General features: G+C 36.4%; 1 protein-coding gene across 50 annotated transcripts in view; it reads right to left on the reverse strand.

Moving 5' to 3' along the window:
• The window catches only part of TBC1D5 (TBC1 domain family member 5), a 584,007-nt gene that overhangs the window by 48,092 nt on the left and 519,103 nt on the right, over window positions 1-16,812 (reverse strand). For all 50 annotated transcript variants that reach the window (XM_054680417.2, XM_001161410.8, XM_009444995.4 and 47 more), the window contains one exon: window positions 9,539-9,702. In XM_054680417.2, coding sequence (XP_054536392.1) covers window positions 9,539-9,702 — 164 coding nt within the window. The remainder of the gene's footprint in view (window positions 1-9,538; window positions 9,703-16,812) is intronic.

The following is a 16,812-nucleotide window of genomic DNA, read 5'->3' on the forward strand; positions in this document are numbered from 1 at the left end:
GCACTGTTCTGCAAAGGACATTGCAGCACTCTATTTCCTGTGATTCTGCTTTCACAGCCTTCTCAGATTTTTTTTTAATTTAAAATAAATGTATTGCACCATAAGGATTTTAAAAAGTTGGTTGTAAAACCTGTTTACAAAAGCTAAATTAAAATGTCATGCTAAAACTGTTGAAAATGGAGGGCTTTTAATGATGCTCCCTTTGATGTTCACATTTCTTTGCAATAGAGTTACATGATTTGGGTGATGCAAAAAGATGGAGAAAGAAGGAAAGAACTCTCTCACAAAGATATATAGTCTACTCTTCCTGACCTTGAGTACGTTTACTGGCAGACAGATTGTAAACAAAGTTTACAAAACATCGAATGACTAAATGTATGTTTCAAATATCCAGGTTAATTTGGCCTTAGATTAAAATTACTATCATGAGACTTAAACTGCTGATGTTTAAATTCATTTTATATCTATTCATTTCAATAAACTATACTAAATGGGAATATATTTTAAATGAGACTGTATTTTATTCCAGTTATCATTAACACTACTGATTAAACAAGAAGAGATTACATATATGTATTTTTCACTTGAAAATCCTATAATTAGATGAACTCTAGATTCCAGTTTTCAATTCCATCCCTAAGCTCATAAAGAAATCCACTGAAGTCAATGCTTTCCACATAACATGTTTTCCTAGGAAGTACACATCACTGACTGAAAAGAAAATCAGATAACTAGGAAAATTCTAGTCTTCTGGGAAGGCTGCTCTGCTCAATTTCTCCCTTTCAACCACAAATTTAACTCCAGTTGCCTGAAAATCTACCAGTAAAATATGACTGATGACAGCAGAACTGGCTCTTTTCAAATGCAAATCCTTCAGGAAAGGATTAAATAAACCATTTTGGCAATTAATACTTCAAGCATAATTTACCTATCAAATTGTTGGCTGCCTCATCACATCCCCCCAACTACTGGTCCTCTGTCATGAGCCTCTCGTGACCCTTCTTACCAGAGATTGGTAAGGAGTGGGCATGGAATTTAATTCTGGTCAGTGATATGGGAAGGAAAGCCTGCTGGGGAATTCCCAAGTAGACTTCTCTAGAAGGGCTGTGCATGCACGTGTGTGTGATATAATTGGCTGTGTCAGCCCGCTTGAGAGAACACGATGAGAGCAAGTTGAAGATAAAGCCACCACACTAAGGATGGCAGAGTGGAAAGATGGTGATGCTACTCAACAGCTGAATAATCCAACCGTAGACCTATTTCAGGACTCTTGTTATGTGAAATAATAAACAACAAATTTCCTCATTTGATATAATACTTTCTCTTATTTTTACCCAAAGCAACTTGATACAATTCTAACTACTTTAGATGTGTCAGGGGATGTGAGGGAGAAGAGAACTCCTATAGAAGGTATTGTTGACTACCTGCTCAATATCCACCACTACTACCTGTCCTAGGAAGCTATTTTCCTAAGGGAAAATAACGTTTGTATTTAATGGGAGAAGAAATACATCAGTGGTTCAGATCTATCTCTCACCAACACAGCCCATGGTGGTCTGTCATCTAACACCATTTTTTTACTGTCTTTACTGTTCATATGGCATTTAATCATATTATGCATCTCATGTGGATGAGATATTTTAATTTAGTTTAATTACTTAACTTTTCCCCCTTCCAATTTCACTCTAAGCATCTTCATTAGGATTGCTCTCTTATATTTCTTAAACAGATATAATGTCTTAAATTATAATTTCTAGATCATGGCCTGAAATAGGTTAGGCAATTCTCCAGTTTTCTTGAAGTAAGAGTCTGCTTTCAAATTCGTTTTCATTTATCTGACACTTTTTGGTATTTTGTCACGATAAAGAATAGATGAATATTACAAAAACAAATTATATTTGTATGAGCATAGTATACGTTCAAACTACCAAAGGGCAATGACGAATGCACACAGGGGTCACAGGGGTCATAAAGACACAGGATGGTCACCCCCCTGTAGTGCTGTGAGCCTTCAGGTAAGGGAGTATCTCATTATGCATCCTGTTTTATGCAGACACTTTCAGCTCAGATCTTTTTTGATTTCCTGTGGTTTAGAGAGGATTCTGAACCATGGATACTTTCAGATCTTTGAAGGTTGGTATGTATTATAATTATTACAAATCATACCAAAATATCACGCAGTTTATCAGGAAATTTACAAAAATACTTCTAGTTGGCTGGTGTGCTTAAATATTATAACTTATTCACATAGACAAGTCAGTTTTTGAGTTTTTCTTTTTATTTGTTTATTGAGGCAGGGGCTTGGCTCTGCTGCCCAAGCTGGAGTACAGTGGCACAATCACAGCTCACTGTAGACTTGAACTCCTGGGCTCAAGTGATCCTCATACCTCAGCCTCCCTAGTAGCTGGGACTACAGGTGCATGCCACTATGCCCAGCTAATTTTTTTGTTAAATTTTTTGTAGACATGGGGTCTCACTATGTTGCCTAGGCTGAGAATTTTTCTTATACTCTATTTTTTGTATACTTTAACCTTAGCAAAGATATTCTTAGAAAATGATTTGGCAACAATCATAGAACATGACTAACAGTGCTAAAACAAGTAAAAATTTATTTAACAGAAGAATGGCCACCTAAAAATAGACTTCTAGAAAGCTAAGTATTGGAAGTCATTTATATTATCATGTAAAATAAAGCATAAAATTAAAAGTATCAAAATGTTTTACTTTCTCTTCAAGACAAACCAATACCAATCCTCAAAATAATAGTACTAACAATAATGAAGTGAGGTCAATTTTAAAACTTTCTACTAGTTTTCACATTTCAGTAAAGAAGTATAATGATGTCTTTTATAAAAATCTGGCACAAGGCTTAATTGTTACCTCTTTAAAGACTAAGCTGAATCTTGCCCTCTTTCATTATATGGCCAAATCATGGGCATTAACAGGAATAAATGTGATACTTCTTTTTTATCTAAAGAAGATAGGCTGTGGATTATAGAAAGGGTATGTGTGATACATAAAAAGGCAATATTAAGAGAAAACAAGTTCTACAACACACTATATGATGCTTGTCCAGGATATGTCATACCTATATAGATTTTGACAATAATTTCTCAAAACCATTACAAGCAGATTTTACTGTACTTAGACTGATAGCTACTACAATATTATTTTAGGTTTTATGTCTCTTTCTACCACTATTTTGGCAATTAACATAAACAGTTTCTTGACCCTGAACCACTTTAAAAGATAAACTGAGTCTTCAAATCTGAAAGGTATCATCATATAGTTTAAGGGACAAGAGACCCAAACCAAGAGATGTCTTTGCTTTCATTTCTGGCCACTGGTTTGTGTAAGAAATTTAACTGAAAAGCTATCTTGAACTTTTTTGAGGATATGGAATATCGCTGTATCACATCACACTGGCCTGGAAACGAAAGCAAATTGGACCCATGTATGGTAGGTACCCAGTCATAGGTTCTGGTGTCCTGGGACCACTCTAGTGGCAGCAGGCGGCTCCCATGGGAGAATGAGTCCCGGCTATGGGCCTAAGCATTTTCCAACTGTGCACTGTTGGAAGCTTAGAAGCTTAGATCAGCAAAAGCTGATTTCTCACTCATACTTCATGTCTATCATGAGTTAGCAGGGAGGTTCTGTTCATGGTGTCACAGGAAAAGAGAGCTGTGGATGGTCTTGCAGTGACAATACATATATATCACTTTCAGTCACAACACAGTAGAGAGAACTAGTCATATGATTCTGACAGATCATAGGGACAAGGAGGCGCAATCCGATTAAGTGCCCAGAATGGGCGAGAACTGGCAAAGTGTACTGACTTAACACACTATTTAATAAAATAATAAGATAAAACTATTACTTGGAAAACCATGAGCTTATTTATCTTAAAAATTTCTGCCTACTTCCTTCCCCAAAGTTAGCGAATATACTAAATTTTGAATGATTACTTGCATTCTGTCTCTTGGTTCACAGCAGGTCTATGTAGAGAGTTAGACTTACTTTATTTCTATTTTTACTCAACTTCTCAGTTTTAAGTTAAAGTACCATCATAAAGAAAAGTAATTAATTGGTGTTGGAGACTAATCCATATGCCACCAAAATATGATAGAATGCAAATGAAACCTGTCTCCATATGCCTTTCTCATTTGTTATTCTCTTACTCTGGTTCTTCATAGACACGTTCTTTGTACAGGCAGATCATCTCCTCTTCTAATTTATTATGCCAATACATTCTACTTTGCTGTAATTTTTAGTTGTTATTTTTAATCTAAGTTATATATGTAACACTTACATAAGTGTTAATAGAGTGAAATGGTCAATACAATGAAATGGTGCTTTATACAACTGTTCTTGTTATGAAGAACAGTTCCCACAACCCGACCCTCCACTTCTTTCTCCCCAGAAACAACCATTTTAAATTCTTTTACCCATTTTGTTTTTTCACCTCTATATCATCTATGTATCTATGTATCTATCTAGTCTATCTAAGACAAGCTCTTGCTCTGCATCCCATGCTGGAGTGCAGTGGCACAATCACTGCTCACTGCAGCCTTGATCTCCCAGACTCAGGTGATCCTTTTACCTCAGTCTCCCAAGTGGCTGGGACTACAGTTGCATGCCACCATACCTGGCTAATTAAAAACAAATTTTTTTTGTAAAGACACGTCTCACTATGTTGCTCAGGCTGGTCTCGAACTCCTGGACTCAAGCAGTGCTCCCAACTCAGCTTCCCTAAGTGTTGGGATTACAGGCGTGAGCCACCACAGCTGACCTTTCTCTCTAACTTATCTAGCCACTTCTTGATTTCTCTTGAGAGTATTATCCCCTGATTTCCCACTATGGAAGACAACCTGCTCCCTCCGCTCTTCATGCAAGCACATAGTTCCCACGCTCCATCTTCTCAACAGGTATAGTGTGATTCTGATTAGATTCATATTCAATAGGCTTACATTATAATGTCTATGTAAATTCTAATCCCAGCTCAGTTATAAGGTTTATCATAACCTTTCTTTCTTTTCCTACACATACTTTGTTTTCCTTTGGTGTTACCAATTGTCCTTTTTTGGGGTTAGTTTAGCTTTTACAAAGTTATCACCCAAACTCATGCCTAGTTGTATAAATCTCTTAATTTGTTAAAATATAGTAGTCATTCTTTCAATTTTATCTTTTTGAATAAATCTTTCTGGAACCTTCCAACTTGCTCCAATCTGGGCTTGCTACTACTTTCTGGGTCTGCTATTTAGCAGTGCTATAGTCTTCGGATCTACAAACATTATCATTCTGGGGATCTTTTTGTTTTGCTTTGGATCCTCTATTTTCTAGTTCTCAGGCTCCTCCTCCTTAGTTTATGTCCTCATTTTTGTACAGCATATCCTCCAGTGGATTCCCAGGGTACATGAGAATCATTTTTTTGAATCTTTAATGTCTAAACATGGCTTTATTTTATGCTCAAAATTAACTACTAGTTTAGCCAGATGTTGAATCTAGGTTAGAAGTAATTTTTTTTCAGAACTTTTTTTTTTTTTTTTTTGAGACGGACTCTTGCTCTGTCACCCAGGCCTGAGTGCAGTGGCGCGATCTCGGCTCAATGCAACCTCCACCTCCTGGGTTCAAGTGATTCTCCTGCCTCAGCCTCCCAAGTAGCTGGGACTACAGGCACCCGCCACCATGCCTGGCTAATTTCTGTATTTTTAGTAGCAATGGGGTTTCACCATGTTGGTCAGGCTGGTCTCGAACTCCTGACCTCAGGTGATCCACCTGCCTCAGCCTCCCAAAGTGCTGGAATTACAGGCGTGAGTCACCACGCCCAGCCACTTCTCAGAACTTTCAAAGTATCGCTCCATTGTCTTGCTTTTGGTGTTGCTACTGAGAAGTCTGTAGCTATTTTAATTCCTCATTCTTTGTTAGAATCCTTCTTTTCCAACTCTACAAGTCAGTAAAATTCTTTTGTTTGCAGATTTCTGAACTTTTTCAGTAATACATCTGAGTGTAGGTTTGTTTTTTCTTGTGTGGGTCAGTCTATGGACTTTTCCTACCTTAAAACTCAGTTATTTTATTAATGGAAAAATTTCTCAAATTGTATTTTTGATATTTGCTTTCTTTTATTTTCTCTGTTCACTCTGAAACTCCTATTTTAAAAAATTTCTGGGCCAGTTCTCTAATTTTCTTATGTTTTTTCTCTCATCTATTTATTTGTTTTATATTCTATTTTCAGGGGAGATTTCCTCCACTTTCTCTTCCAACTCTTCCACTGAGTTTTACATTTTAGAAAAACGTATACATTGGAAAAGGTATCACATTAGAAAAAATATAACATTTAGAGAACAAAAAAATCTATTAAAATATGATTTTTGTTTTCTTGTTCTGCATAGCCTGTTTCCTCCCAGTTGCTTTTTTCTGTTTTTGTCTTTCATTATCAAATCCTCTCTTCAAGTGTCTGGTGATCCTTGGCTGTCTTGTTCGTATAAAATAGTATGAACTAAAAAGCTAAGAGGAAGTTCTGTGTTTGGATGGAGCTCATTAATGGTGGGGTCCACTAAGAAGTAACTGGCTGTTTCCTTGGAGCACTCCTAGGGTGGGTATATTTATAGCTGTGTATACGTGTCTTTTGCCTAGAGAAAACCCTTCCAAATCTCCTGCCTGAAGGGCTATACATACTGGTACTCTGGAAAGCAAGTGGCGGAGGCCTGGGGTCTCAAATCCAGCATTTAAGTATATTCATTACCCCTTTTCCAGTAGGGTGGTTCACATTGGAATGTGCCTGATCTCTCAGACCACAGACATTTTGTACGCTTTTCAGAGAATTAAATTTTCAGTCTTTTGCTGACATAAGGAAGGGAATCTAATTCCTCTTTCAGAAGCTTCTGACCAGTTGTCATGTCTTCAGTTCTACCTTCATCTTCACTTGCAGCTCCTGAGCTTCTGGAGAATTTTACAATGTAAGTCAAGCTGCTTCTTTGTTTTTTGCCTACCACTGACTTAAGGTTCAGCTTTCTTAGGCTGCTTAGTTGTCACTTGTCATCTGTTTTCCAAGTAACAATATTTTTATTGCTACTGTTTTTTCTTGTTTTCTTATTCTTTGAGGGTTTATCTAACTGCCCTTGTTGTCCTTGCAGTGGAATTTTAGGAGGGAACAGAGCTAAATGCTTGCACTAAAGGTGCCAGGTTTAAACTAAAGTTCCTCTCTGCTCTTTTATATACTACAGAATCACAGTTCCTACATGTTGAAGGGATCCCTAAGAGGGCAGGTAGTAAACTCTTCAGAGAGCAAAAATGTTTAATTTGCAGATAAGGTGGTTAAAACGCCAGAAGCTGAGTGTCTTGCCCCAAGACGTACAAAGTCACACAGATAGAGAACATGATATTCTATGTACCTTAAATAATTATCTCTCAAAGGTTAATAGTTTGTTTGTTTTTCTAATTTAGGATAATTTCAGCTATAGCTAGATCCTTTTCTGTATTACCTTGGCATCCTCTTCCACTGGGCAGATGAGTTCTTATTAAGATATTAGGTGTTAAAGTACAGTCATGTGCCACATAATGATGTTTTGATCAATGACGGACCACATACATGATGGTGGTCCCATAAGACTATAATGGAGCTAAAAAATTCTATTGGCTAGTGACATCATAGCTGTCATAATGTCATAGTGCAATGGATTAAGTGTTTGCGGTAATGCCAGCCTACTGTGCTGCCAGTCATATGTAAGTATGGCACATAAAATTATGTACAGTGAATAATAATAATCGACTGTGTTACTGGTTTATGTATTTACTACACTATACTTTTTATCATTATTTTATAATGTACTTCTAGTTATATACATATATAAAAAAAGAGTTAACTTTAAAACAATGTCAGGCAGGTCCTTCAGGAAGCATTCCAGAAGAAGGCATTGTTACCACAGGAGTGATAGCTCTATGAGTGTCATTGCCCCCAAAGACCCTCCAGGGGGACAAAACGTGGAGGTGGAAACAATGATACTGATGATCCTGACCCTGGTTAGGCCTAGCCTAATGTGCGTGTCCGTTTTTTAACAAAAAAGCTTAAAAAGTAAAATAAAAAAATTTAAAAATAGAAAAAAGCTATAGAATAAAGATAATAAAAAGCATTTTTGTACAGCTATCAAATGCGTTTGTTTTGAGCTAAGTGTTATTACAAAAGAATCAAAAATTAAAAAAATAAAAGTTTATAAAGTAAAAGTTATAACAAGGTAAGATTAATTTATTTTGAAGAAAGAACTATTGTTTAAATAAATTTAGTGTAGCCTAAGTGTACAGTGTTTATAAAGTCTACAGTAGTGCACAATAATCCTAGACCTTCACATTCACTCACTGCTCACTCACTCACTCGCCCAGAGCCACTTCCAGGCTCCATTCATAAGTGCCCTAGACAGGTGTACCATTTTTTTTCCTGTATACCTTACCTTATATTTTTCTGTACCTTTTATATGTTTAGATACAAAAATACTTAACATTGTGTTATAATTGCCTACAGTATTCAGTACAGCACCATGCTATACAGGTTTGTAGCCTAGGAGTAACAGACTATACCATACAGCTTAGATGTGTAGTAGGCGGTACCATGTAGTTTGTATAAGTACACTCTATGATGTTTGCACTATGATGAAATTACGTAACAACACATTCCTCTGAATGTATCATTGTTGTTAAGCTATGCATGGCTGTTATAAAATGTGGTTAAACGTGAAGTTGGCTTATAATAATTTCAGACACAACCAAGTTTTTAAAGCAGTGGATATGCCTTAGCTATATCCTTTTGAGAAATGTATATAAAGAATTTTACAGGCTGGACGCAGTGGCTCATGTCTGTAATCCCAGCACTTTGGAAGGCCAAGGCGGGCAGATCACTTGAGCCCAAGAGTTCCAGAGCAGCCTGGCCAATATGGCAAAACCCCATCTCTAATAAAAATTCACAAATTAGCCAGGCATGGTGGCACACACCTGTAATCCCAGCTTCTCAGGAGGCTGAGGCATGAGAATCGCTTAAACCCAGGAGGTGGAGGCTGCAGTGAGCCAAGTTTGAGACTCTGTCTCAAAAAAAAAAAAAAAAAAGAATTTTACAGCGTATCAAAATAGAATTTAAATGTAGTTTGTATAGCTTTTTAAATGGTAAATCAATTATTTTTAATTTTCAAGAAATATTTAAAATGGAAAAAACACCTTGGTTTGTTTCAAGTTCCATCATTTATCTGTTAAATTTTATAAGAAAACACAGGCTTTGACAAAAAGGCATTTGTAGAGAAAAAAAGGACTGGGATTTGGGAAAGATTCAACTTATTTTAAAATGATGCTACTTTTTTTTTTCCAGTGTAATATAGGCTACAGCCTTAAAATATTACTAAAGTAAAATAATAAAATACTTTTGATAAAATAATTCCTTTTAGTCCATAAAAGTTTTAAGAGCTTTATAAAACTGGGCACTAACAGAGCTTTCATAAATGCAGCACTCTAGAGAAGAAAATGAAGAACGAAGAGAAAACTGTCCTTAAATACTTACAGATTCTTTTCTGCCCATAGTTTTGCTGTGTGAGCGGGAACGTGAGATGTTGCTAAAAAAGGAATCTTTTTTAGTAGCAGATGAAGGTGGAGAGCCAGTGAATTCTCTTCCTCCAGGCAAACTCTCAACGCTTGGAGATGAACTGATGTTTTTAGAACTTAGCCCTGTAAGAAAAATTAGGTAGCAATAATGAAACACCAGACTCTTTCACTAAGCTATTCGATCTACTGTTTTTAATAAATGATGATCAATTATGATACCACTAGGTTGATACTATCAACATAATGACACTATGGAGTATTAAAATGCATGCATTTTTATGTATCAGAATAGCCACTGGTTTTCAAAAAAACAGTGAAGGTATCTACCACTGTAGTTTTCTATATTTTTTATACTATGATTATCCAAGCATTGCACACATATAAAAAGAACTAAAAAAAAAAAATCAAAGTTTCGGTAAACAATGGTTAAATGACTGGGTGTTTCTTCACTAATGGAATAATCCCTTAATTACAGAAACCAGAATCTATTATACTGCACTTTACATTAGCAAGATTAAAAAATCCAAATCTTTGGCCAAAGTTTTTCAAAAAAGCATCTCTCCTCTTCCCTCTGGTAAGGGAAAGTGTCACTGAAAATTCAGGAACATTAACATTTTAGCAAAAACCTGAAGAAGGTGAAGTACCCGCTTTGCAGCAAATATGCAAGAACAGCAAGTGCTAAGGCCCTAATGCAGGATCTTCGGTGTTCAAGGAGATCACAAAGTGACCGGTATGGTTAGAGCTAAGAGCAAGGAGGAGAAGGGTGAGAGATGAGGTTTGAGAGCAAGCAGGGGGATCAGAAGAGGTAGGGATTTGTAGATGATTTTGATTAGTTTTACTCTGAGAAGGGAAGCTATGGGATGTCACTAGAGGGTTTGAGGAGAGGAGTGACATGATTTGACTTACATTTTAAAAGGATTGCTCTGGTTGTTTTATTGAGAACAGAATCAGAGATGGTCAAGTGGGGGTGAGTCAGGGGGAACAAAGGCAAAAGCAGAGGAACCAATTTTTGCTGACGCAAAAATGTAAGTACTCAGAATGATCATAACTTGGTGGTGAGAGGTGGTCACATTTTGGACAAAACTGACTGGATTTACGGATGAACCCATTAGGAGTATGAGAGAAAGAGAAGAGTCAAGCTCAACTTCCAATTTTTGGCCTAAGCAAGAAGAATGATGGAGCGGCTATTTACTGAGGTGGGGAAGAGTGAAGGGAAGCAGGTTTTAGGAATAAATCAGCAGTTTAGTTTTAGACCTGCTGAGTCTATGGTGCCTAGTCAGATATCCAAATAGAGATGCCACATAAGCAGTGGGAAATGAGTCTGGATTTTAGGGGAGAGATGTGAGCTAGAGATACACATTTGGAAGTCAGTACCATAGAGACTGTATTTAAACATGAGGTTATCAATGGAGAAGGGATAGAGAGAAAAAGGATTTAGGACCACAGATTGGCCCCTTGGAAACGTTACAATTTAAAAGTCAGAGATATCACAAGAAAGCAGCAAAGCTGACTGAGAAGCAGCAGCCAGAAGTAGGAAGAAAATCAAGTAGATAATAAGAGATACTTTATAGACTAACATTCTCCAATCTTGGGTCAAAGTTGTTACAATATAGTTAGAATAGTAATTATCTACTCCCAGTACCTGGGAGTCCCTGATTGTCCCTGATCTCAAGAAAATTTTATTACACTGACGCTTCCTCTGCATTAAATATCAGGGATTCAGATTAAGTTTCTGTCCTCCCAGAGTGCAGAACCTAGGGGTAAGGAGGTAAATGACAAACCAAGAATGCTAACCAGAATGTTATATTTCTTAGGAGAGAGCTATTACCTCTCCCTTGGATAGAAGGAGAGAGTCAAGCCACATTTCAGAAGAAGTGTGGCAGATTTGGAGGGCTGATACATCCCTCTTTAAGGAAATATTTGTGACTTCAAGGAAGATGGTTAGCTGATAGCCTTTAGCTATTAGATTGTTCAGGATCTGCCTCAGGTTTTGAACTAACATCATGCTCTTCTCAGGGTGGTTCCCAGCTAGTGATTGGGAATAAAGGGTCTACCCATTTCCAGTCAATACAGGACTCCTTTAATAGGAAATCTTGCCTGCAGAGTTCCCCTTTGAACTGGCAGAGACTTGTTAGATCTGTATCATGGTCTGCCCCCATCCCTCTGCCCAACTCTGATTCCTCCTCTTTTCCTTTCACCTGTGTTATTCCCCCAATAAACTTTCTGTACTTCTATCAGGGTCTGCTTCCTGAAGAATCCAACCTGTAATGCATGATATTGGAGCTGAGCCTTGAAGGACCCCTGAGGTTAGGAAAGAGTAGAGAACAGGCCCCAAGGCCTAGAAGTATCCTATGCTTATAAGGGCCTAGACTATGAAAATTCCACCTAGGCCTTTATTTCTTCCCTTCTCTCCCTCCATGTTTCCCACCCACCACCAGGACTCTAGGCCTTAACTTCCCAGGGATACTTTTTCATGGTAATAATCTCAATAACACGGGGTCCTAGAATATTAGAACCGAAAAAGATCTCAGGAACCACCTATTATTTTCTTTTTTTAAAATCACCCCACTTATATGTGAATACACTTTCATTATAAACAGATTAACTGTGAAAACAACACTTTGAGATATAATTCATGTCATAACTTTCACCTTTTAAAAGAATATAATTTAGTGTTTTTTACAGTACACTTACAGAGATGCATGACCTTCAAAACTATCTATTTTAGAACAATTTAATCACTGAGAAAAGAAAACTCATGGCCATTAGCAGTTATTTCCAGTATACCCCCTCTTCCCATAGTCCCTGCAATCACAATCTACTTCTGGCTCTATGAATTTGCCTTTTCTAGACATGTCATGTAGATGGAGTGATACTATATGTGGTCTTCTGTGACTGGCTTCTTTCTCTTGGGACAGTGCTTAAAAGTTCATCTATGTTATAGCATGTATTAGCACTTCATTCCTTTTAGTTGCCAAATAATATTCCATTGTATGGGTACCACACTTAGTTTATATACTCATCAGTTGATGAACATTTAGCTTATACACGTTTTTGGCTATTATGAATAATGCTGCTATGAACATTCCTGTTTAAGTTTTTATGTGGACATATTGTTTCCCTTTGTCTCACGTAGATATCTAGAAGTGGAACTGGTGGGTCAATATGGCAACTCTGCATTTAACATTTTGAGAAACTGCCAGTTTTCAAAAGTGACTACACCATTTTACATTTCCATCAGTATTGTATAACGGTTCCAATTTCTCCACATGCTTGTCAACACTTACTATGAGCTATCTTTTTATTTCAGCCATCCTACTGGGTGTGAGATGGTATTTCACTGTGATTTTGATTTGCAATTTTCCAATGGCTCATGATGCTTAGCATCTTTTCACGTGCTTATTAGACACTCATCTTCTTCAGAGAAATGTTTATTCAAATCTTTTGCCCATTTAAAAAGTTGGGGTATTTTCCTTTTTATTTTTGAGTTGTAAGTGCTCTTCATATGTTCTGGGTGCAAGTTCCTTATCAAACATGACTTGCAAAAAATTCTTCTGTTCTGTGTATATCTTTTCACTTTCTTAATGGTGTCCTTGGAAGCCCAAAACTGCTTAATTGGATGAAGTCTCATCTACCTATTTTTTTCTTTTGTTGCTTGTGCTCATGGTGTCATATCTAAGAAACTACTGCCTAACCTGAGGTCATGAAGATTTACTCAAGTTTTCTTCTAAGGGTGTTATAACTCCTGCATTTAATTCTATGACTTATTTTGAGTTAATTTTTGTGTACAGCATGAAGAAGTAGCTCAAGTTCATTCTTTTGCACGTGGATATCTAGTTTTCCCAGAACTATTTGTAAAAAAGACTACTCTTTCCACATAAATAATCTTGGCACCCGTGTTGAATATCAACTTACCATACTCTCAACTCTATTCCATTTATATATGATGATCTTTATGTCAGTATCACATTGTTTTGATTAAAATAACTATATAACAAGTTTTGAAATCAAGACATGTGAGTTCTCCAGCTTTGTTCTCTTTCAAGATTGTTTTGGCTACTAGGGGTGCTTTGCATTTCCATATGAATTTTAGGATCACTTTGCCATTTTCTCCAAAAAAGACATCTGGGATTTAGATAGGGATTACAGTGAATATGTAGATCAATTTGGTAGTACTGCCATATTAACAATACAAGATTTATGAAAAATAAATTTATATTATCTTTTATATTTGCCTACACAGCTACCTTTATCAGAACTCTTTTTCTTTGTGTGGATTTGAACTGATGTCTAGTGTCCTTTCATTTCAGCCTGAAGGACTTTCTTTATTATGTCTTATAGGGAAGGTTTACTAGTATTGAATACTCTCAGTTTCTATTTATCTGTAATTGTCTGAATTTCCTTTTTGAAGGATAGTTTTATTGGATATATAATAGAATTCTAGACTGACTGGCTTTTCATCACTTTGAATATGTCATCCTACTGCCTTCTTAACTCTCTGGTTTTTGATGAGAAGTCAGCTGTCAATCTTACTGAGGAACTCTTGTATATCATGAACTGTTCTTCTATTGCTGCTTTCAAGACTCTTTTTGTTGTCAGCTTTTGACAGTCTGACTATGATATATCTAGGTGTAGATCTGAGTTTATCCTGCTTGGAGTTAATTGGACTTCTTTGAGGTATGTACTAATGCTTTTCATAAAAATTGTGAAATATTTCAGCCAGCATTTCTTCAAATATTCCATCTGCCCCTCTCTTTTCCTTCTCTCCTTCTGAGGCTGTCACTATCTGTATGTTATTATGCTTCATGGTGTTCTGCAGGTCCTTGAGGCTCTTTTTGGTTTTTTTTTTTTTTATTCTTTGTCTTTCTGTTGCTCTAACTGGATAATTTCAGTTGACATATATTCCAAGTTCTGATTCTTTGTCAGCTCAAATCTGCTGTTGAGCCCCTGTAATAACTTTTAAAATTTCAGTTGCTGTATTTTTCAACTTCAGAATATCTATTTAATTCTCTTTTTATAAAGCCCCTATTTTTTTTACTGATCTTCTCTATTTGATGAGACACTATTATCTTTCATTCCTTTAGTTCTTTAGACAGGGTTTCTTGCAGTTCTTTGACATATTTACAGTAGCTGACTTAAAGTCTTTATCCAGTAAGTTTAATGTCCAGGCTTCCTCTGACACAGTCTGTATTGCCTGCTTTTTCCCCTTTGTGTGGGCCGTACTTTCCTGTGGTTTTTTTTTTCCTCATACCTTATACTTTTATTGAAAACTGGACATTTTAATAATATGTGGCAACTCTGGGAATCAGATCCTATTCCACCATCTGAACTTGTTTTTCCTGTTATTTGTTGCTGTTTTAGTAACTTTATTAAATTAATGTCAAATGGTGACAATTCACTGGGCATAGAAGTTTTAGGGTACTCCAGATACATTGTGCATTCTCCTGTGGTTGTAAGGTTACTTACTAGTTTTCAAAGCTACTGTAGAGCTGGAAAGAGGGTGACAGGAATAGGGTAAGCTAATATGCCATAAAACTCGCTCTTCTTACTAAGATTCAGCCAGTTTTCCTTGATGTCATCCTTTGGTTAACTTCCAGAGTTCTGAAAAAGTTTATTTTGATCATTTTTGTCACTGTTCTTATGACTTTATGGAGGAACAGATTTTCAGGGGCCCCTGCCATGCTACTCCAAAAGTGCTTCTCTCTGCTGACTTGCTTTCTGAACCCACCTTGATCTTGGAAATTTGTCTATGTCATATGTCCTCTTTTTAAGAGCTGTGAGGAAAAAATTTCTGTTAACACTCTTGAGTAGTCATTTAGGTTTCTTCTAATGTTTAGCTGTTCCAAACAAAAACATCAATTAACATTTTAGAAAGGTACACCTTTAGGCACAAACAGTTGGCTATTTCTCTACAAGGTAGAATTATATAAGTGGAACTGCTATGTATAACTATATGCACATTTTAAATTTAGATAAATAATTCCAAATTGCCTTAAGATTTTAACAATTAATAAGTCTGTTGCAATTTCTGAAAGCCTACCATCTTTGTGGAGACTGGATATGACATGATATTTTATATATGTGAACGTGTATGTGGTTAATCAGATAGAGGAGGACTTCACTATGTTAGCTTAAAGTTTCCTGATAACTAGAGAGGCTGAGTATCTTTTAACATATTTTTACAGCCCACTTTAAGGTCCTTTGTGAACTCTCTGCTCATTTTACTTTTCAAAACTGATTCAGGAAAGTTTTTTCTAAATTCTGGAAATTAATCCTTTCTGTGTATGTCTACTTTTTCTTTTATGTCTTTTATTTTTAGGGTCCTGCTTAGGAAGCATTTCTTACCCTAAGATAATATAGTGGAATATAATTTAGGTATTATAACTCTAGGTTTTTCATTTGTTCTTTTCATAAATTTCTCCTTTTTTCCATGAATTTTTCCTTTCATGAATTTTCTCCTTGCTCCTTGGAACTCCTTAAGCCAGTGGCTTTTATTGCCTTGGAGGTGGTGGAAAATGATAGCTAAACCAAAAGGATGGCTTAGTTTTGAATTTCAAATTACTTTTAAAAGGCCATAGAACAAAAGACAAATCAAGAAGCCATGGCATTTTGATTCACAAGGCTTTTTGACAAAATGAAAAAAATTCCATCTTTTTAAAAGCTTATATAACTGAATTTATTCATCTCTTCAAAGTTTGGATTATTGACTTATACCCCTCCAGTGTTAGTGACTTTTTAAAGGAATTGCTGTAATGACTTTTGGGATTTTCTTTTGTTGTTGTTGTTCCCTTATTAAGGATTTCTACTTCTTCTTGGGTCCATTTTCTTCTTCTTGGGATAATTCATATCTTCCTTTAAAAAACCATACGGGAGGCAGAATAATGCCTAAGCCTTTAATTCCCAGAGTCTATGAATTTGTTACCTTACATAGCAGAAGAGACTTTGCAGGTGTGATTAAGGTTAAGGATGTTGAGATGGAGAGAGTATCTTGGGTTATCATGGTTGGCCAACCTAATCCTGTGAGTTCTTTTTTTTTTAATTTTATTATTATTATATTTTAAGTTTTAGGGTACATGTGCACAACGTGCAGGTTTGTTACTTATGTATACATGTGCCATGTTGGTGTGCTGCACCCATTAACTCGTCATTTAGCATTAGATATATCTCCTAATGCTATCCCTCCCCTCTCCCACGACCCCACAACAGTCCCCAGTGTGTGATGTTCCCCTTCCT

This window comes from Pan troglodytes, chromosome 2, assembly GCF_028858775.2.
Source record: "Pan troglodytes isolate AG18354 chromosome 2, NHGRI_mPanTro3-v2.0_pri, whole genome shotgun sequence".
NCBI classification, from domain to species: domain Eukaryota; kingdom Metazoa; phylum Chordata; class Mammalia; order Primates; family Hominidae; genus Pan; species Pan troglodytes.